Source organism: Lepidothrix coronata, unplaced genomic scaffold (assembly GCF_001604755.1).
Source record: "Lepidothrix coronata isolate B3197 unplaced genomic scaffold, Lepidothrix_coronata-1.0 Scaffold7, whole genome shotgun sequence".
NCBI classification, from domain to species: domain Eukaryota; kingdom Metazoa; phylum Chordata; class Aves; order Passeriformes; family Pipridae; genus Lepidothrix; species Lepidothrix coronata.
Genome location: NW_016690187.1, coordinates 5366416 through 5387139, shown reverse-complemented (window position 1 = coordinate 5387139; position 20724 = coordinate 5366416). Strand labels below are relative to the sequence as shown.

The following is a 20724-nucleotide window of genomic DNA, read 5'->3' as shown; positions in this document are numbered from 1 at the left end:
CTTTCTCATGAAGTTTTAATCTATTTTGATTTGAAGATTGAAATAACAGTTTTCTCCAATTTCTGCCCTCACCCCTTGTCCAGCATGCACTATCACCTGGTTCTTCTTTGGCCTGGCTTCCTAAGGAAGACTTGTGTTCATAGAGTGTTCCCCCTTCCCGCTTATGTTTGGCCATTTTCTCCGTTCTCTTCTCACAAGAAGTAACTTCTGAGCCTTGGGCCAAATCAGCTGCATTTGACAGAGATCAGAGTATAAAATGTCAACACTGTTGTGTTCCTGCAAATTTTGTGGGGAAAAAAAAAAGAGAAAGGTGTCTGGACATAGGGAGTCTATGCTAGATGTGTCACAAGATTGCGGTCAAAGCCGAAGCATTGTTAGATGCTGGCCTGGGGAAAAGCCTGAATCAGCGCCTGCACTGTAGCAGATAGCCAGTCTCAGGAGTCCAGTCAGTAAAGAACAGGGTTTTGTCAGTCCTGCTGCTGAGACCCATGCACTAAGGACACATCTAAAGCCCAGAGATCCCTTCTAACATTGACATGTGGGCAAGCACTGCAACCTGTGGGAAAAAATGCCTTGGTCTAGGAAGAAAGCCAAGGGGGAGGGATTGCTTCTCTAAGACAGGGAATAATTTCTTTTTATGCTTCATTTTCCTGCTCTACACCAGCAAGCTGCTTCACAAATTCAACAGGTGGTTTTGAAAAGCATACAGAAAAGCTGTCATTTCATTCCTTGGACTCTTACTGTAGAACAGGTTTGTACAGAGAGCTGCAAACTCACAGAAGTAAGATGCTGAATATATCCCTGTGTCTGTGCAACCTGCTGCCCTCAGCAGCAGGCAGCCAGTGCAGGTGGTGGGAGCAGTCAGGCCATCCCTAATGGGCTGTTTATGGCTGGCACAGCCTTTTACTTTTGCCCCTTGTATTGGTGGCAACTGGTGAGACAGTCAACACAGCTCTGAGCAGAGCAGACAGCTTACTGAGCTATCCTCCCACTGCCTCCCAAATATCCATGAATGGTGTTACCTCTACATTTTAATTAACCTGGGCTACATAGAGAGGCACTATTGTACATTATTAATATCCTTCTGTTCCCAGCAGTTTAAGAACTTGCTGGTAATGGCTGTGGCATGCAGCACAGGTTTGCAGGCTGCATGTTTTATTTTCCATCATTAAATGGGAAGGATGGTCTTGGCAACTTCTATCCTATTTGCTGCAAAAGTAAATGTTGGTTATTGGACAGAGTGGATGGTTGCTGATTTAAAATACCTTGGGCAGCTCTCGTGCCAGCTCCCCCATTAGCTGTGCAATTATGTTAACCTGAGGCTGCTGGCAATCCAAACTGGGAAAACACTGTCTCTCACCTGCAGCAGGAGATACCTGTACAGTCTCCCCCCTCAACAGTGCCACGTATGACCTGCCCAGAGTTTCTGCTAATTCTGTGGAAGGGGCTCCCTGACACTGACCATTGCATACAGATATATCTTGATGAGCAGAGTGAAGCCTGTAGCTTATTGACTTCCTTTTTGTGCTCAGATCCTTTTGTAGCTTTGGGGCAAAAAAGAATGGGGTAGAGCAGTACTACCTTCAGGAAAGCACTTTGAACATGCAGGACCTCACCCGCCTCCCAACCCCTTTTATCAAAAATGGCAAGGAAGGTGGAAAAAGGCTTGTACTGAGAAGGAAAATCTTCATCACTTGTGGGTTATGCCACGGAGAAATGAAACTGTTTTAATTACAATGGCAGCTCTTGCTGCTTCTTTCCACTTGTGCAAAACAAGAATTGCTGGAAAATATTCCAGGCATCTTTTTCTGGAGCCTGAGGGTATGATCCCATCTTGACACCTCTCTGTAGTTCAACTCAGGAATGGATTTTAGCAATCACTTTTCAAGTAGACAAAAGGCCTGTTTGACTTCTCTTAGGATTCAATGCCAGGGTTTTGGTGGTAGCAGACAGAGAAGAGGAACTACCACATGAAAGAAAAAAAGATGAAGAAAGTGTTCTTCACATATGGAGGGTGGAGAAGGAGACAAGATAAGGGTTTCCATGGCAACATTCCTTGAAGATAAGTATTTTTAAATCTGTGTGAATTTTAGCATTGAAAACACCGTTGTGTTTTCCACAAAAAGATTTGGGGGAGGGCTGGAGTAGGAAGAATTTTTTCCCCTGCTTTTCAGGTCATTCCAGTTTGTTTTACAGAGGAGCCTGAACCCAAGCTAAATGAAGTATGTGTGATTGCTATGATGTTAATGCTTCTGTAAAGAAAGCCTTGCTTCCAGGAGGCATAAAGCATCAGTCATAGTTCTATATCTGCACCAACATCTTTGGCGCAAGCACTTGATCATCTCTTTAATGGGAAAAGTAGTTTAAATAAATCAAGGCTAGACCAGTTAAAAGTCACAAGGACAAATCTTGGAGGATTCCACATTAAAACTAGTGTAACTTGGCATGAAGTCTTAATTATAATTGATGTACAGATAAGTGATAGTAGTAGTAATGAGGTAGCTGAGACCTTTTGCCTTGGCCAAAGAGTGGAGGATGAGAACTGAAAAAGCAGAGAAGCCAGCTAAAATGTATCCCTGGTGTGTGTCCCAGTTACTTCAATGACAGCGAAACATCCCTGTAGGTGGACAAGTGATGCTCCAGTGACACTGCTATGCGGGAAATATTTGCTCTTGATATGGGGTTGGGGCCACCTCTGAACCTCTCTGAAGCTTCTCTGCTCCAGTCTCTGCATTGCTGAACAACTCACGGGCACTGGCACGCTCTGCTACCACCTCTCTGCTGGCATCCAGGCAGGTCAGCTCTGTCACAAGCCTGGCAGTGAGACATCCAATGCTGTGTGCCTGCTTGGCTGCCAACTTTGTAGTCTCACTAAAAAAGGCTATTTTTTTTTTTTTAAACAGTTGCTTCCAACTCAGTGGTGACTCAGACACTGCAGCAAGGGTAAAGTGATCATCTTCCCCTTCAAAGCTTTACAGCAGAAGGCCCTGAGTATCCTCTCTAAATGAGAGCTTGCTGAACCCCACCATCAACTGGATTCAGATCTTTAATTTAACTGATGGAATGAGATGATCCAGCAGTCCTGTGTACCTGCTGGCTCAGGGCTTGTGTTTCAGCAATAGACTAAATGATTTCTACAAGTACTTTGTATTCAGAAGCCCTGGGGAGGGGAGGCTGAGAAAGAATGAATAGTCACATATAAAAAGAAGGGGGCAATTCACCCATTAAGGCTCTTTCGCTGACCAAATTTCCCTGGGCCATGAATCCAGGAACGGAACAAAAATACATTGGAATAGTAAGAGAAAAACAGTCGTATTTTGCTATTTATCCTTTGGGGTGAGGGACGGGAAGCAAATAAGGGTGTCTAAAAAAGCATAATTCATACTGTCAAAAGCATGGAAATTGGCACCCAGTAGTATTGTTTCATACAGAAGAAGCAAGGCTCAGATCTAGCTAAGATGACTTGTCAACTTCCCTACATCTTCATCGATAGAACCTACCAGCAGTGTGGAAAAAAGCTGCACTTCTTATGTTACTGTTGGATCCTCTATAAAGATTCACTGTTGTCAGATACATAATTTCTAATTCTGGGAATAATATGATGCCCTGACGTTAGCACTAACGTGAAAATGCATACTCTGGCTTGGACTAAAAAGCAACTGACTTGCTCATGTAGGACTTGTTAGATTTTAGTTATTGATTATGTATATCATGTTTATTCTGTCTCTTCCTTTAAGACCACTGTGGTATTTTGTGCTGCACTCTCATGCTCTAGCTCCTTACAGCTGAACTGGAGATGCAGGAAAACTGCCATACCCAAATAACAGAAGTGCAGCAACTTCAGTATCCAGTATCCAGAAGCTGACTCTTACTCCATCCGTGGATGCATGTGAGCCAGCCAGGCACGGCGTCAGGGCTCAGGGCTCCGTGGGCGTTAGACAGCACTGATGGGATTGCTGCTGTGCAGGGGAGCGGAAGAACTGCCTTGTTGCACCATGTACGAGTGTTCTTACACAGCTCTAAGCTTGCACAAATGCAGAGTCCAGGCCAAAAAGACCTGCCTTCTGGCAACTTGTCTACCACCTGCAACTGTCCTACTTGGGGATAAAGGTGTGGCAGATTTGTTTCTGACTTTATGAGGGGGCTCTCCTGCTTTTTCAAGCCCTTCCAGAAGTCTGAATGGGAGAAAGGTGCCTTAAGAGGAGAGGAGTGAGCTGTGTGAGTTAATGGGAGCTGACAGGGATGCCTGCAAGAATACACCATCACATATGACGGGAAACCAACTAGACCAATGCCCCACATTCATTGGTAAGCAAGATATTTGGGAACAGAGAGGGTGTTTGAAGTACTTAGTTCTTCTGCTGTGCAGAATTCATACTAAATTTGACAGAGCCTGTGCCTTGATTTGATGATACTGTTCTCCTAAAAGGAAGAAGCAAATTGATTGCTTGTTAACAGAATGCTCTAAATTAACCTCAGGCATGGGCCTGGGCCTGCAAACCTTTGCATGACTGTGACTATTATTTATGCTGTATGATTGCATTGAATACCGCTGACTGTTCAATATATTGGCCTGGCACAGCTGCGCTGAAATTTTAGTTGTGGCTTTCAGTTGTTGGAAACGAAATTTTTGAAGCTGTTTAGGTGTTGGGATTTTGAATACCTCATTAAGCACCTACTTGACTATTTAAATGCCTAGATGTCTTTGTACATCTAGTGTTGCCATAATGCAAAAAAAAAAGGAAATTATATAGAAGGTTTGCTGGGTCAGGCCTCTGGTTTCATATCCCAGCAGTGATAACTAGGTATATACACCATAGTTCACCGCAAAATCTTTTCTGCTTGAGGAATCTTGATGGAGACTTTTACATAGTAGAGATAAAAACACTGCAAACGTACATCCTGCGTTAGCCTTTATATATTTTATAGCTGTACTGTTCTAGTGTGGTAAACTGAGCTGAGCAATCACATTTTTTCAATTATCCTCAAGAACAGGAAATCCTTATCACCTCTGTGTTTCTTTCTCCCACTACTGCAGCATTGGTCTTGAAATTGTCACCACAGCTCAAAATCCTCATTCTGTAAATTAAACTGTGATTTAAAAAAATTTTACAGTACAGCCTCCTCATAAAACTCCACAAGTCTTTTACTGATGTGACTCACTCAATTACTCATGTGGGCAGACGTTCAGATAATAAAAGTAGTTAATGGAAAGCTGTGAGAAATACTGCTGGTTCCTGAGGAGGCAGCCAGGGGGAAGGCTACTGCGGGTATTTTATCCGAAGAGCTGCCGAATTCACTGAGCTCCCAGGCATTTTTTTAAGATAAGGATTTCTCCGTTCTGCTTTTTCCTTTGTATAAGAACAGCTTGAGAAATCAGACTGGCAACAGAGAAGCAAAAGCACACCAGATGTACATGTTTGCTCTTCTGCTCCTCTTCCTACATATTAGGGATGATAGCCAGCCTGTGCCCTGAAAAAATCTCTTTATCCTAGTGATGTATGTACCTAAACAACACTCAGTACTCTAATGAGCTCTGGATTCCTGAATCAAGGAGTGGAACTAACCAGTAGCTAAATAACCCCTTTGTTTGGAGGTGTCCAAACATATACTGACAAGGATCGGAATTTTCTGGAATTAATAATGGTGCCTTGAGTTTGGTGTGCAATAGGTCAGGTAATACATCTAGAAAGCAGGTTTCAATGACATTTCAGTGAGTGCACATTAGAGGAATATGGCACATTTTGAAGTTGATGAGGCAGAAAGGTACTGAAGAGTAGTAAGGTACCACTTAGATGTAAGAGCTCCCTTACAAAATGAAATTACATGTATGATGACTTCAAAGAGACTTAGAATTAAGCCAAAAGTGGAACTAGTGTAAGTGGACCAGCTGATTAGAGCTAAGGGCTAACTGGCATTTGCAAAACAACCAGAGCAGTTAACTCTTGGTTGTGTGGCTCTGAGGCTGCTAGATTTCCTTACAAATGGCTGTGTGAGCCCATTCCAACAACAGTGCTGGATATAGAAAGAGAGAGGACATGAGGATATGCTCATTTTTCATGCAGAATGAGCTGCAGGGAGACTATGGCTTGACTTGTAAAACAGAGCTTCTGGCACAGAGAAGCAGTGCATGGATGTTGAGGCTCTGGATCAGAGAAAGTAAGCTGTCAAATTATATTTAGCGACTACATGCTGCAGGAAAGCGCAGAGAGGGAAGGAGCGAACTATTGCGTAGCTGGGCCCCATGAGTAGTGAGCACACAGAGCAGGGAATGAGGCTGTTAAGAGAGGATGAATTGCCTCGGTGTTCCTGATTCAAATAAATCTCTGTGTGAGGCCAGAGATCTGCACAGACTTGTATGACTACTTTGATCAGCAGAACCCTGCTTTATTTATCCCCAGACTCCATCAGGTAAAGAGTGACCAACTTGTGGCCTTCCAGCCATTCCCTCTGCCCTCACCCTAGGGATGTTTCCCACAGCAATGCCATTCCCAGCTGGGGAAGCAGTATGATGGGGGCTCTTGGAACCAATATCTCAAACTGCTGTACAGCCCAGCTGCACACCCGGCTCAGTCCCAACCCATCAGAAGCTTGTTAGCTAAGGCTGGCATCTGCAAAATAGGTTACCCTGCTCCATTTGAATTCAGGGGTGTGAGTGCTCCATTGTGTTCCCTGGAAAGCCCAGTTCTAAAGAGATGAAGGTGGAAAAAAAGTCCTTATACCTGTATGAGAGATCAAACCTTGTGTGCTGACATGTGACAGTTGATCATTTGGGTCCTGTCTTATACTCCAGGGTGCAGAGATTGTGACCGACTAGTTTATAGTAGAATGGGTACATCTTAGGCTCTAATTCTTTCCTGCTAAAAGCTCACTTGTATGATTCAGAAATGTCTTTGCCTTTGCAATAAATAAGGCCTTTAAGCTCCTTCTCAGAGGAGACAGTGCGGGGAGGCCTGGCTGCCTTCTCTGCATAAATATTTCTGTCAAACTGGATTCAGGCTGAGGTGGGTGAAACTGCTGCACCAACAGGGAGCCATCGACTTCCATCTCCTGTTAGGCAGTACTGCATCATTGAGATTTGTGTTGTTACTGTACTGTCAAAAATAGCTGTGAGTGAGAGAAATGCTCCCATGTGTTCACCAAGCAGGAGGACAGAGCAGTTAGAAGGAGGGAGATGCAGACTGTGATAGTGAACAGAAGATGTGCAAGGAGGAACTGCCTTCACAGTCTCATGAAAGGGTGACTGTGATGCGTGATGGAAGGAGGAAGGATGACTTCACAGATGTAATTTATTATACTTCCTATGCAAGGGAGTTATGCTAGTTCCAGAAAAAACTCACATTGGTTTGGTGGCTCCTAAGAATATGCAAGGTCATAAAATTTTTTAAAAGTGGTTTATGTGGTAAAAGCATGATTACCACATGGTAGGATTAGAAAAGCAGGATTAGAAAAGCTCCAGGGAGTGAGTTCCTGGAATTATATGAGTACCTAAAAATCTGAACTTTATTACATACAGGGAGAAACGAAGACCTCAGAGAACGGTTCTACCTGTTGCAGCTGCTGCAGATCAAACTCGCAAATGTGAAAAAAGCATCAGTAGGTCGGTAACATCTACTCCAGTCTGTAGTGAGCAAGAATCAATAGTTCAAAAAGGATGAATTTTCACATGTGCTGTACTGGAGCATTAACTCCTCTATCTATCCTTTAGGGGCTCAGCAGCTATATCAGATCTTACCTGGGGAGATGCCACAGGGTCAGGACAGGGTGGAAAATAACTGACAATTGACCTGGGTTAGCATCTTAGAGAAAGGATACCAGCAGGAAAGAAAAACAAATTAGAGTGGTTGGTTCTTTCTTCCTCTGCTCCTTGAGTGCTTGTCGTTTGAACCCTTGGAGGGAAACTGATGAGCAACTACGCTTTGTGCTGGTTTCTCTTTGAGGCCATTTGTTGCCTGTTTTCTTTTTAAGTCTGAAATGTTAGAAAGAGATCATTATTTTTCCTATTTAGCTTGACCTCTTCCTTCCTGGGAAAGTTCTTCCCCTTGTACTGGCTCTGTTCTTTTCACACAGAGCTGTGTTGAAGTAAAGTTCAACAGAAAACTTGAATTCCTAGAAAAAATATTGGGACTTAGAATGAGACATTCCCTCGAACAGACACTCTGAAACACTGCAAACATATCCTGACTCTCTCTGGAGGTGCTGTGAGGTATCAGATGTCAACCATGCAGAATGAAAATATGTGCATTGCTGAAATAACAATGTTAGGGCAAACACTTCTATGAGATGGGAACTACTCTGTGGGTCATCTCTTCTACCTTTGTGCAGCAAGCCCTCTACTCAGCTGCAGTTTCTCCTAAGGAGAGAGGTTATCTGTGGTTACAATCTTGATTGCCCAGCAAATTGCTGAATGCCTGAGGAAGCAGGAGGAGAATGTGCAGCTTCAGGCTGTGTGGGTTTTTCAGTCTGGTTTTCAGTGAGCACTGGAGGTTGAGTGTATAAGATGCCTCTGGATCCTGACACCATTTGTTGTGGCATTGGACAGATGCATCCTGTGCTGGGAGGCCACCCCTGGCATTCTGGAACAGCTGTGGGAGTTAAATAAACTTCTATTTGCTTCAGGTGCTTTGGATCATGAGACTGGCAAAGGCTGGCCATCCAGGCAGAGGCAGATGCAGATACTGTGAAGTGAGCATGACTGGGTCTTTGTTGAGGCAGTGAAGATACATACAGAAAATAGTTACAGAAAATAGTTACAGACTATTTTCTTCACTCACCCAGTTTTCCTTCCCTCTCTCCACTAAATGTTACCTTTCAGCTAAAGGGCCTATATATATGGTCAGTACACATGACCAGAACTTTGGTGTCAGAGTCCTTTGTCCTTTATACAGCAGCAAATCTGCTCAGCTCCATGTGATGGAACAGCACAGGGATTTTTTCTTTTGTTTCTACTGTTTACAAAATGTGGGGGAAAAAAAAGTTAAAGGAAAAATGGTTATAAAACTAGAGCAGAGTTATATAAACACGTGAACTGAAAACCTGCAGGAAGATCTGTCTGAGATCTGACTTGGTCATTTGTCTAAAGAGGATGTTTACTCACACCACCTGATGTGGTGACTGTGCTGTCCAGTTCTCCATAGAGCAAAGTAAATGGAAGAGGCTTTTGGCTGTGATTTCTTACTGTGGTGAAAAAAATAGGTGGCCTTTGAACTACCCCATTATTACTTTTCTCTAATAAAGAACTGGTGATTCAAACTGTATATAGGACACCCACGCAGAGTTCCCAGCTGGAAGAGTGCTCAAGACCAAAGGGTCGGTTCCTCTGTGCAAACTGTTGTGAGTAGGGAACTCCCTTGGGTGATGGGCAGAGGTAAAAACCTAATGCATGGAAGAGAACTTGGAAGAATAGTGGTCTCACTGTGCTTTTGGATCTTGACCTCCAATATAAACTCTCTAGACTGCTTGCCTTTCTGTTTTCTAGTGACTGTTTGAACGGCACCTTTAGGTGACGTTTGCTTCTCAGTCTTAAAGATACTGATCTAAGGGAAAATCTTGCACAAAAGGATTGGGGAAAAGTTAGAAAAGTTAAAGTGTGTAATAAATTAGGGCTGAGAGAATATAAAAAAATAGTTTAGCACATCACTTGACAGCTGGGAAGTCATTTATGTAAATTTAGGGAAGTAGTGGTTGGATTCAATTGGTCTAATTTAAACACTATTTCTAATTATTTTTGGTATGTATACAGAGGATTATATGATGGCCATTATTCTGACAGGAAGGCTCTTCATATTTAAATTTAAATCCATAAATTATTACCCTATTAAAATGTAAACATGCTGTGATAACAAGCACCTGATTATGCAGACAGGTTAGTCCAGCTACTCTGGTGAACAGCTGTGTGCATGTATTTCAGATAATGCTTTTTTTTACAGCCTAAAAACCACAAGCAAGCCATTGAGAGGTCAAGAGATGTCTGACCCACAGGTGGGAGCTGCCTGTAAGGAGGTTTGCTGGCACTGAGTGCAGATCTGAGAGCAGATGGGCTCTCACAGGTTTCCACTGAAATCAGGCCCTGGCGGCACCCAAAAGTACAGAGGGAAGATGAATTAACAATTCCCCCTCCATGCAGTCTGGTGCAGCTAATCCCAAGTTAAAACTCCTAACAGCATCTTTGGAGAACCTTCCTCTTCACATCTTGACAATTTTCTCCTTTTTGCTAAGAGAAAGATCATGCAGGTTTACTGGGAAGCTGCCAAATGACAGCTTGACTTCACACCTGAGAAGCAAATGAATGAGGAGAGAAGGAAAGCCTCAGCCTGGCTCCAGCCTGACACAAACACAAAGAGTCCTGAGAGTGTGGGCATGAGCAACCCCTGGAGCTGCAGCAGCAGCAGGTGTGACATGAGCAGAGTCCAAGCTGAAGCTACTGTGGAGGAGGGAGCATGGGGCCCATTACCAAACTGCAAAAGAGTTATCATCAGCTGCAGACCCTAGGGTGAGGTGGAGACCTGGCCATGGATGATTCTTGGAGGTGTGGGACAAGGCTTGGAGCTCCACACTGTATAGCAGTCTTTCTTGAGTTGATTTGGCTGGCTTTCCTTCCCGGAGCCATTGCAACAAAGACTCAGATCAGCTCTCTCAAAAGGTGCACTACAATCAGCAGGGCTGCTGACAATCATGATTTATTCTTTAACTACCCCAAAACTGTATTTTTGGATGTGTAACTCATGGTTTATAAACTCTGGGGGTAAAGGGCACCAAGAACGAGGTTTCATGACACTCACTTCTTCAAACCTTGTGGTTTTAGGGCAGAGAGTGCCAGACTCTGTTGAGGGGAGCTGCAGGTGGCCTGACTCCATACTGGCACAGCCCTGCACTGGTGCGGGTGCTGGGGGACAGTGTGGGTGCTCATGTGCAGTCACCTCTCTCCTCCCCATACTCATCATGGCAGGAGGTCTCTGGCAGGGTGTTCTGGGATTCTTAAGCCTTTCTGTGAGATTAAGACTACTGCAGCTGTGAAATATGAATTGCTCTTGGCTCTTTAACTGCCTGTAGAAAAGTCAAGTACTTGAAGTTTTGAATTTTAGTCCACCTTTTAAAATGGGAGAAAAATGCTTTGCATATGAATTTTTTTTCAGCAGTATGATGATCACTGTGCCTGACTCATCCTTCATATGGGTGAACTAAGCAAGCTAAAAGAAATATCCCTCAGGGCAGGGATTTCTATCTCATTTTTCTTTTAAGGGAAGAAACTTCCAAGGACTGGCCTCGAAGACTACCAGGTTGTTGGATGACCCCACTAGGTGTTTGCAATCTGCAATTCTAAAGTCAGCAGGAGACTAGGCATATCTAGCTGGATGCCTTTGCAACAGCTCTCAAGGCAAGAGAACAAGTGTTCCTCTAGTACGAAGTTGATGCACAGGTCCTGCAGTGCTGGATCTTCTCTGGTTGACTACCATAGAAGTGTCCGTAATGTGAAGGCTGGGAAAGCGTCAGGCTGTTGTGTCACTGTGTAAGGGACGGCATATAACCCAGGGCTGCGCTACAGAGGCAGCCAGAGCTTTGTGGAGCCTCATGGGAACATGAGGTGAGTAATCACAGCTGCAATTCATTTCAAAGAGGCAAGTGAGCTCCCTGGAGAAAGCTGGGACACTTCTGCTGAGAGGGCGCTTTTTGGGGGGGTGGGGAAAAGGCTATTTTTCTGCTCAGGTGGAAGAATTAAGTGGGAAAGCCTTGCACGTTCCTTGAAGGGTGGGCATTTTCATCACAATTGTAGAGTGACTTCCCTGGGATATAAAGTCAGTCAGTATTAAAGCCAGGAACTGACCGAACAGACCTCTCAGCTCATGGCTTCAGTGCTGTGCTGCAGCCACGAGACTGTTCTTGCTCTGTTTCTGCTGACCCTTCACTATGTGCTTTTCTCTGCTAGAGCTGAAAAGCTGCTTGGCAGCTGAGACTTTACCCTTCCTCGCACCCCGTACAGCACTAGCTGCACAGAGGCGCGAGGGTCTGACTCCGGCTCCCGTGGTGCTCAAAGCTCCCGGGGTACCAGCAGAGGCGGCGGCAGCCCCGTGATCTGGGAGGGGCGCTGCCAGCGACCTGCCGTTGGGGAAATCGAGTCAAAGTGATTAAAACAGCCAAGACTCTCTAAAGAGAAAAGATGCGTAAATATTTATTACGACTCGGAGTACCGGCGCGGTGCGGTGGCCGAAGCTCAGGTGCCGGAGGGGAACGGACCCGACCGGGGCGGCGGCTCCGCCGACCGCCCTCCTCTCCCGCCCCAGCCCCGCTCCTCCCGGATGTCGCCCCCCGCGCGCCGCCGGGACGGAAGTGGGCGCGCGCGGGGGGCCGCGCGGGGCGGCGCATGCGCGGGAGGCGCCGTGCGGCCGCGCCCCGCCCCCGCCGCGGTGGGGGTCTGGCGCGCGCTGCGTGCGCGCGGCGCGAGGCCCGGCTCGGGCGGCGGGGGCAGCGCGCGGGGCGGGGGCAGCGCGCGGCGGGGGAGCGTGCGGGGCGGGCAGGGGGCCGGGGGCGGGCGGACCGACCGACCGACGGACAGACCGACCGGGTGAGAGGATGTGAAGATGGCGGAGCTACAGATGCTGCTGGAGGAGGAGATCCCGGGGGGGCGCCGGGCCCTGTTCGACAGCTACACGAACCTGGAGCGGGTGGCCGAGTACTGCGAGACCAACTACATCCAGGTGCGCGCGGGCCCCGCGCCGGCCAGGGCAGGGGCGCGCGCGCCCCGCCGCTCCCGCGGGAGCCGCTCCGGGAGCCCCTCCCGAGCCCCCTCCCGGGGCTGCTCCGGCCCCGCGGCGGCGGCAGGGCGGCAGCTCCGGCTGCTGCAGCCTGGGGAGGGGGAGGAAGGCTGGTTCACCTCCGGCGTGAGCTGCCCCGGCGTGACGAGGCGTTTGAATGTGTGATTGATTCCTAAACTGAATGCCTTCCACTTTTTGGGAGTGAATGTTCATTCCAGATTGTGCCTCTGTCGCTCTTTTTCGTTCGCTTCCCCACGTTCCGCGCTCCTTTGCTGCCGGCGCTGTGGTGATAAACCGAGGGATAGCTGACTCCTGCAAATACGGTTAATTTAGGGCACAATGACATATGTTTTAATAGGGATGTGCCTGTCAGTTCGTATTTCCCTTCCCGAGCAGGGCTGTGGAATTCCATGGGAAGGGCAACTACCAAGCGGTAGGTGCAGGATGAAACCATGATGTAGTAAGAGATGGTACGGAATTAGGGAGAAAGAGATCGAGTACAAGTTGCTACCGCAGTGTGTGGTTTTTGCGGTGGCTGCTCTGAAACCAGGTTGGTGTTAGGACTTTGCTTTTTTTCCTTTCTCTTTTTAGTGGAAAGAAAAGCAAAATATTGGCAATTTGCTTTGGTAGTGGTGGTAGGGCCAAATGAAAGACTTTGCCCTCAAACAAACACAAAAAGACACCTTAAGATGGGTCTGAGTGTGCAGGAGAGAAAGGCAGAGGGGGCGATGTGGATCTGTGGTGTCAATGTTGAGAGAATTACAGAGGGTCCCAGTATTATTTTTGCATTCAGTACTCCAAGTGGAGAGTTCTTATGGGTTTCCAGAGGGCAGCGAGGGATGAGATCTGTGGTGACACTATTCTGTCAGTGAAAATGGGAGAGACTGTTTAACCAGTGGCAGAGAATACTTAAAATGTCCCTATAAAAAAGCTCTCACTGTTTCTTTTGAATTGCTGAATGACCAGCTGTCCTTTAGAGAGAAGACTTTGCACATTTTGGGTCATTTACAAAACATGTCAATTACAGTGCAATTATATAGATGTATTTTATTATGTAATAACTTTTCCTATGTTGAATTAGTGTGACTTAGGTTTTTTGAGACATATGTTGAAATATTTTCTTACAGTTATAACCTGAAATACATGTGCTTGAATTTATGCTTTTTTTAAAACTGTGTAACTGATTTTTCTGGAATAAGGGAGAGGCGTATTGGAAGGCAGAACCGGAGAGGAAGAAGGGCATGTAGTTTGGATTTTTTTTTCCTTTGACCTTTTTTTGTGTTCTTTGTATAAACCAAAGTTCAAAATCTCTGTTGAACAGCTCCACTTTTAATGTTTTAATGAAACTGCAGAAGAGGACTCCATGCTGTTTTGTACAAATAGAGAATGAAAAAAATGGTTACTGCCCCAGACAGCACACAGTCCATAAGGACAGTATGAAACCATAGGAGACAGATGCAGACAGATGGTGAATGAAGGAAGAGAATGAGGCAGTCTTGGTCAGCCTGATGGATTCTGACCACCACACAGCAATATCCCAACTGTTGGCAATTTATCCAAGGATCATGACAACACAGAGCTTTAAGAGGGAGGTGAGAATTAAGAAATGAAATTGTGTTGTGAGCGTTGACCGTGAGGTGCAGTGTGGGTCTCAGCATGAACACGTTTAAATTTTTAAACAGGTGAGGAATGGAGAACATAGCCAGGCGATAAGCTCTGGTCTTTGGAGTTCTCTGGGACATCGTAAAGTGGGTTTATTGTAGAGAAGAGGTCCAGTGTGAGGGGATTCTGGATTTAGTGATGTGAGTGTCCCAGTAACAAATCTGTCAGCAAGCCCACCCTACCTTCACGGTGCCAGAGCTACGTAAACGCTGTACCAGATATGTATACAAAGCTGATTTTGTCTTCTCTACAAGAGAAGAATAGATAAATGGATATAACTGTTGATTAGTTGGATACTTGTGATTTTGCTTCTAATGACATTTATTATGCTGAAGTTAATATGTCCAATTAATGACAAATGACATTCAGAGTAGTAGTCTTGAATTTTGTGGGGAAGATGGGTTTGTGACTGCTCTGAAATATGTGGAAGAATAATTGTCCAGAAAGTCAGGTAGTGAAGACGAACTAATTCTTCTGTAGTCCTGTAGTGTTTTGTTGTTGACAGAAGATTTTGTTGTGGATATATTTGAGATCTCCTAGGGGAGGCTCAGGACGTGACTGAGAGCTGAAGTTGATCGGCGGGGTGGCAGGCACTGTGGCAGGGGGGGCATTGAGGGCCTGTATTTGTCAGTAGACAAGCCACTGCCTTTCTGTGCCATTTACTGCTCTGGTGTTTTATTGTCAAGTACAAAAACTGTTGCAAAAGTCATTGGAAGCATAGATCAGTGTAACAGAGAATTTGAAGTTCAGTGCTAAGGTGAATGTGTTTTTTCTCTTCACCCCTGCCCAGCAACATCCTTGCAGCTTCAAAATAATGGAACATGTAATCTCATGCATATGGAAATTGCTAGTTCATAGTAGTACAATTATGGCAATTGCAACTCATTTGACTTCTGCTTATGAATTAAAAAATCTGTTCTTAAAAATTTTGTCAGTGTTTATCCAAATTATGATTGATACTTAGCTCAATTACTTTAGCAACAGGGAATGTTACATAAATCGTTATCCTTCCCTTGAGCCTGTGATACAGTAGTATATCAGAACACATCAGCTTAAAATTGTATGGAGATACATAGACCTGCAGCAATGAAAGACAAAAGACTCCTGTTTGGGCAAAAAAAGTTTTTTCATTTGTTTTTCTTCACCAGTGGTTCTTTGTTTTAAAATTTCCCACTGGTCAAGTCAGTCTCCCAGCCCTCCAGCCAATCAGTTACCGAGTAAGGTGATGTATTTTTCAAGAGACACTACTCAAATAAGAAAATAAATCAATAGAATAAAAAAATGAAGTATGATGTCAACTTACATATTACAGCAATTAATTTAATTATTTTCTGTGATTGTGGTGATAAAAATAATTCAGTTTGAAGCATACATACATAAATGGCTCACTTTGATCTGTGTGTCTTATTACAGAAATGAGATAACTTTTCTTGCTGAGAAGGTCTTATTTCTAATAGCTTGGAGAAATCCTACAGTTATTTCTATGTCATACTGCTTCTTAGAGAGAAAGGGAAGGTGCACATTTTTATTTCGGAGGATTTTGTGTGGTATCTGACACAAAGTCAATCACAGGTTAAATTTTATACTGTCTATAATGCTTTAAGTACTTGTGCCGTGTCCGCTGTTACCAAGTTCAGTCTCAGTGTAAACTGTACAACAGAGTAATTCTGTAGAATTTGATTATCTGATGTACTTAATATTTGTAGTCTACATTGATTTATGTAGGCTTTCATAGAAAACAGAGAACAGTTATACTGGACAGTGTGCTGTGTTTACAAAATTTTCATATTCCTGCTTCATTTTATTCAGGGGTATTGTAAAGAAGATTTCTACTTATGATAGTATAAGTAACAAGACCATGCAATTATACGATCTGCACATTATGTTACTGCTATACTAACATAAATTCCAACACTGTCTTGGCCCATTCAGTTTCTTTGAGCTTGTCCTGTATAAGTCTATTCTGGAATAATCTTTTGTTTGTTTCTCATTATCACCACTCTTTTAAAAAATGAGCTTTTCATTTTGTGCATTGCATGGAGCTTTCTAGAGTAACTGAATGCTTGTGTCTGTAACTCTTTGTTGAAAGAGGCAGAAAAAATTAACAGATGGAGGCATTTCAGCCAGTAAGCATCTAGCAAGAGCAAATTTGAGGTGTGGGGAGGTCCCACCACCACAGTTAGCTTGCAGAACTGAGCAAAATGCCAAGCCTCTGTGCCCTGCCCAGCTTTCAGAAAGAGCATAGCAATTTTGTGTGCTGTGTTGTCCAGATTCTTCTAAAAGAGTCTGTATTTCTTAGTTTTTCAAGATTATTATGCTTTATTTGTCAGCTCTAGAGACTGAAGAGGGTGCTTCTAATTTTCCTCTCTTCACAGTCTTCAGGTTGTCTTGACTGTATTGTATTTTATATACAGAAAACATTCTTTTGATGTCTGTGAGGGGAAGGATAGGAAGGTGATTTTTATTCATGTTCTTAATAATAAGAATAATCCATTTTACTTATTACTAGAAATGACCTGCTTTCATTCCTGCAGATAGCTTTATTTAATAGACATAAAGGTGAAAACTACCTTTTCTCAGTAATTTTACTGGAGTCCGTAGATCAATGAGTTTCATAGTTGTTTTCCACGTACCTGTTGATTTTACTTAGATTTTATAAGCAAAACCAACAAGCTGTAGATTTGAAGGTATCTTCCAGTAGGTTGGACAAGAGAATGAGGCATCTATTAGCATATTAGTTTTAAATTACAAGAATGGTGATCCTTTACAAATGGCAATTTAGTGGTTACAGCTTTAGTAATGGGAAATTTCTGTGGAGTTGCTTGTAATGACTGGTACCAGTATATAACTTGTGTAAGTATATAGGGGATTGCAGATATTATGGTTTATAAACAAGTTTAAGAATGATCTCTGTTTTCTTTACTGAGAATATGTATCACCTAACAAAGGCAACTGAGTTAGATTTGTAAAATTTATTTAATTACCGAAGTGTGAGTATCAGAGGAAAGTTGTTTTCACCTTTTCTGTTCCTTAAACTTGTTTATTTTATAATCCAGCTTTAGTGAAGGGGTGATTAATCTTAGCAGTGATGGAACACTTGTTCTGCAGACATGAAAGTGGATATTGATTAGCTCCAGTGAATATTAGTCCAAAAGTTCAGAAAAATGCTGACAAGATGAAACTCCAAAAAAAACTGTGAAGCCAGTAAAACAGTGGTAATGAATACATGGACAATATGCTGTAGTATCTTACTCCTAAGTGCAAGGAATTAATACATGGATATGTCTGGTCCATCAGGCTATGGTAGGACTTCATAAAAATCACATTATTTTAAATTTGGAATAGTATGCAGTGGTGGGTTAACCTTGACTGTCAGATTACCCATCAAGCTGTTCTCTCAGTCCTCATCAAAACAACAGGAGAAAGTAAGATGAAAAAAAGCTCATGGGTTGAGATAAGGACAGGGAGGTCACTCACGAATTACTGTCATGGGCAAACCAGATTTGACTTGGGATGTATTAATTTCGTTCACTGCCAATTAGAAAGTAAGAAGCAGGACACTGAGAAACAAAACTAAAACCACCTTCCCCCAGCCCTTCCCTCTTCCTAGGTACAACTTCACTCCTTCATTTCACCTCCTCCTCCTGAGTGGTGCAGGGGGACAGGTAATGGGGGATTCTGTAGTTCACAACACTTTATCTCTGCTGCTCTTTCCTTCTCACAGTCTTCCCCCTGCTGCAGTGTGGGGTCCCTCCCGTGGGATACAGTCCTTCAGGTGGTCCATAGCAGGTCCTTACCGTGGGCTGCAGTTTTTCAAGAACTGCTCCAGCATGGGTTCTTCCCAACAGGGTACAGTCCTGGAGGAACAGACTGCTCCAGCATGGGTCCCCACAGCTCCTGCCTGGACTTCTCTCCGCAGACCACAGGTCCTGCCAGAAGCTTGCTCTGATGTGGGCTGTGCATAGGCTGCAGCTTCTTTCAGAGCATATCCACCTGCCCTGGCATGGGCTGCAGGTGGATCTCTGCACCTCCGTGGTCCTCCATGGGCTGCAGAGGGGCAGCTTGTGTCACCATGGCCTTCTTCATGGGCTGCAGGGGAGTCTCTGCTCCAGTGTGTGGAAACACCTCCTAACCCTCCTCCTTCTCTGACCTTGGTGTCTGTTAGGTTGTTTCTCTCACATTTTTCTCACTCCTCTGTCACAGCTGCTTCAGTGTTTTTTACCCGTTCACCACCAGCGTCGCTGACTGGCTCAGCTTTGGCCAGCAGTGGGTCTGTTTTGGAGCTGGCTTTGAACTGGCTCTGTCTGTCTGACATGGGGGCAGCTCCTGATCTTGCCTCACAGAGGCTACTCCTGCAGCCACCCCGCTACCAAAACCTTGCCATGTAAACTCAGAAGGTGTGCCTGAGGGGATATTACTTCAATACACTCTGTTTGGGTTAATGTTCACTTGTGTTTGTCATCATCACTAAATTCCAATAATTAAGAGGAGACAGCTTAGCGATTCCTAAGACTGTATGCAGCCACTGTTCTTTTGATTTCGAGAAGTGATGTGTTCTGCAAATTTGAAGTAGCTGGCTAAGTGAAAGTCTTGCTGCTCTCTGCAGTCTCACCTCTGGTGCACGTTCAGCCTGCAAGTGTTTTCACAGTCCTCTTTTCTCCACTAAGGTAAAGGGGAGAAGTAATTGGATGGTGGACTCTGGTGCTATTGTAAGGAACCAGTAATAATACTAATGATAATTTTTGGTTCTTTTCCTCCTTCTGTTTTATTTACTGTATCTCCAAGTGTCTAAGCTTTAAGGACCTGATAATTTAAAGAAAGGTTGTCAGATACTGTTGCTTGAACGAGATAGATAGTCTCCTGTGCATTGTCAGGGTATATAAAAAGAAAAATCTTCTGAAGGGACACCAAGTTTGTTTTCAATATTTTTTACAAAATTTCAAAAAAGTAGTTAAAGTATGTTGGTTTTATATCTTTGATCTAATTTTCTGAAAGTAAATTCCGTGGTAGTAGTTCAGTCACAATATATGCCTGTTGGAGTGTAACTATATTAAAATGATTGCATAAATTGTAATTGTGTGTCTCTATTCTGATTCTGAAGGTTCACGGTGGCTTGTTGTTAGGTTTGGTAAGTTTAGTGAAGATAATCTAGATATAGAATTTCCTTTTAAGACAATGACGCTGGCAAAGTTGGTGAAGGATTTATCACTCAACCAATCTACTTTTCCTTTTCATTAACCGCACTGTGTTTTACCAGGAAAGCTAATTTAATGCATTCAGATAGTGCCAGAAGTTCAACCTGGAGTTCAGGAAGGGCAGGATTGATTCTCTAGTAAGTGGATATGGAAAAAGCATGAGCCATTTTATTAGTGGAAGTTGCTGATGGTAATACTGTATGTATAGGTGTGAAAATAAAATTTGTAAGTATGCAGCTATTGCTAATATAAAGTAAATGTTGAAACACTAAATGTTAGTTGCAAGTGGCATTCTAGTTGTTCCCTTCTCTAGTTAATTTTCAAATTGTAGTTATTGAATTGTATTGATCAAGAATTGTAATGCAGAGTAGCAAGCTTCTGTATCCTACAGTTAATCAGCTCTCTAACATTTATTTTCCTTTGCTTATGTTTTACTTGCATTTACAGTCATTAATCTTTGTGGCTTAACGCTGTAGGTTTTAAGGCAGGAAGTGGTGCCCCTTGTACAGCAAGAGCTTCTCCAGTCAGTGCTTTAAGCAAGTGAAATGCTTTAAGCAATGTTTTCTTGACGAAAACATTGATTTAAGTATCATGTTTGCAGCAAATTTTCAGTAGTGTCTATGTCTAGAGTCTGCTGGCCTTTTTTTTTTTTTGAATACTGTGTTTTCACACTTAATTACACACCTGAAATTGACCTCTTGCTTAGTAATCTAAGTTCTGTAAATTTTGTTGGATAGCTGTACCTGGAATTTTAGTTATTGGGCTACTTTATGAAGCCAAACTCCATGTCAGTAGATGAAGCATGTAGTCACAGTACGCTGAATTTAGGAACATTTCCTATTCTCAGGGTTCTCACAGGTTAGGCTGGCAATTCTTTCTTGAAGTGAATGGACTAATATGTTCTTGCAAATGAGTTGTGCCTGTTTCAGTGAGAAATTTGAATTTTCTGTTTCCCAGGTGCAATGAGTAAGTTGCTCTGTCAAATTTATAGTGGTGTGCTCTGAAATGTAGATTCTGTACATGCTATTCCATTTTCCTGTAGCTTATTTCCCAGTAGATGTCATTGTAATATCTATTCTTAATGGTATTTCAGTTTGAAATATAGGTGCTTGCCA

The 20724-nt window shown here is 43.6% G+C and overlaps 1 protein-coding gene and 1 long non-coding RNA gene across 16 annotated transcripts in view; both read left to right on the top strand.

Moving 5' to 3' along the window:
- The first annotated feature begins 5351 nt into the window (after positions 1–5351).
- On the top strand, positions 5352–9018 carry LOC108507313. Its single transcript, XR_001878074.1, has 3 exons — positions 5352–7371; positions 7517–7600; positions 8620–9018. It is a non-coding gene; the product is annotated as an uncharacterized LOC108507313 (long non-coding RNA).
- A 3482-nt stretch (positions 9019–12500) lies between these two features.
- ABI2 (abl-interactor 2) overlaps positions 12501–20724 on the top strand; it is a 67701-nt gene continuing 59477 nt past the window's right edge. For 4 of the 15 annotated variants that reach the window (XM_017836007.1, XM_017835983.1, XM_017835999.1 and 1 more), the window contains exon 1: positions 12501–12695. In XM_017836007.1, the coding sequence (XP_017691496.1) occupies positions 12579–12695 (117 nt within the window). In that variant the 5' untranslated portion in view covers positions 12501–12578. Of the gene's footprint in view, positions 12696–13978; positions 14345–20724 lie in introns of those variants that run through there. The other 11 variants (XM_017836076.1, XM_017836053.1, XM_017836027.1 and 8 more) reach the window with 8 other exon arrangements.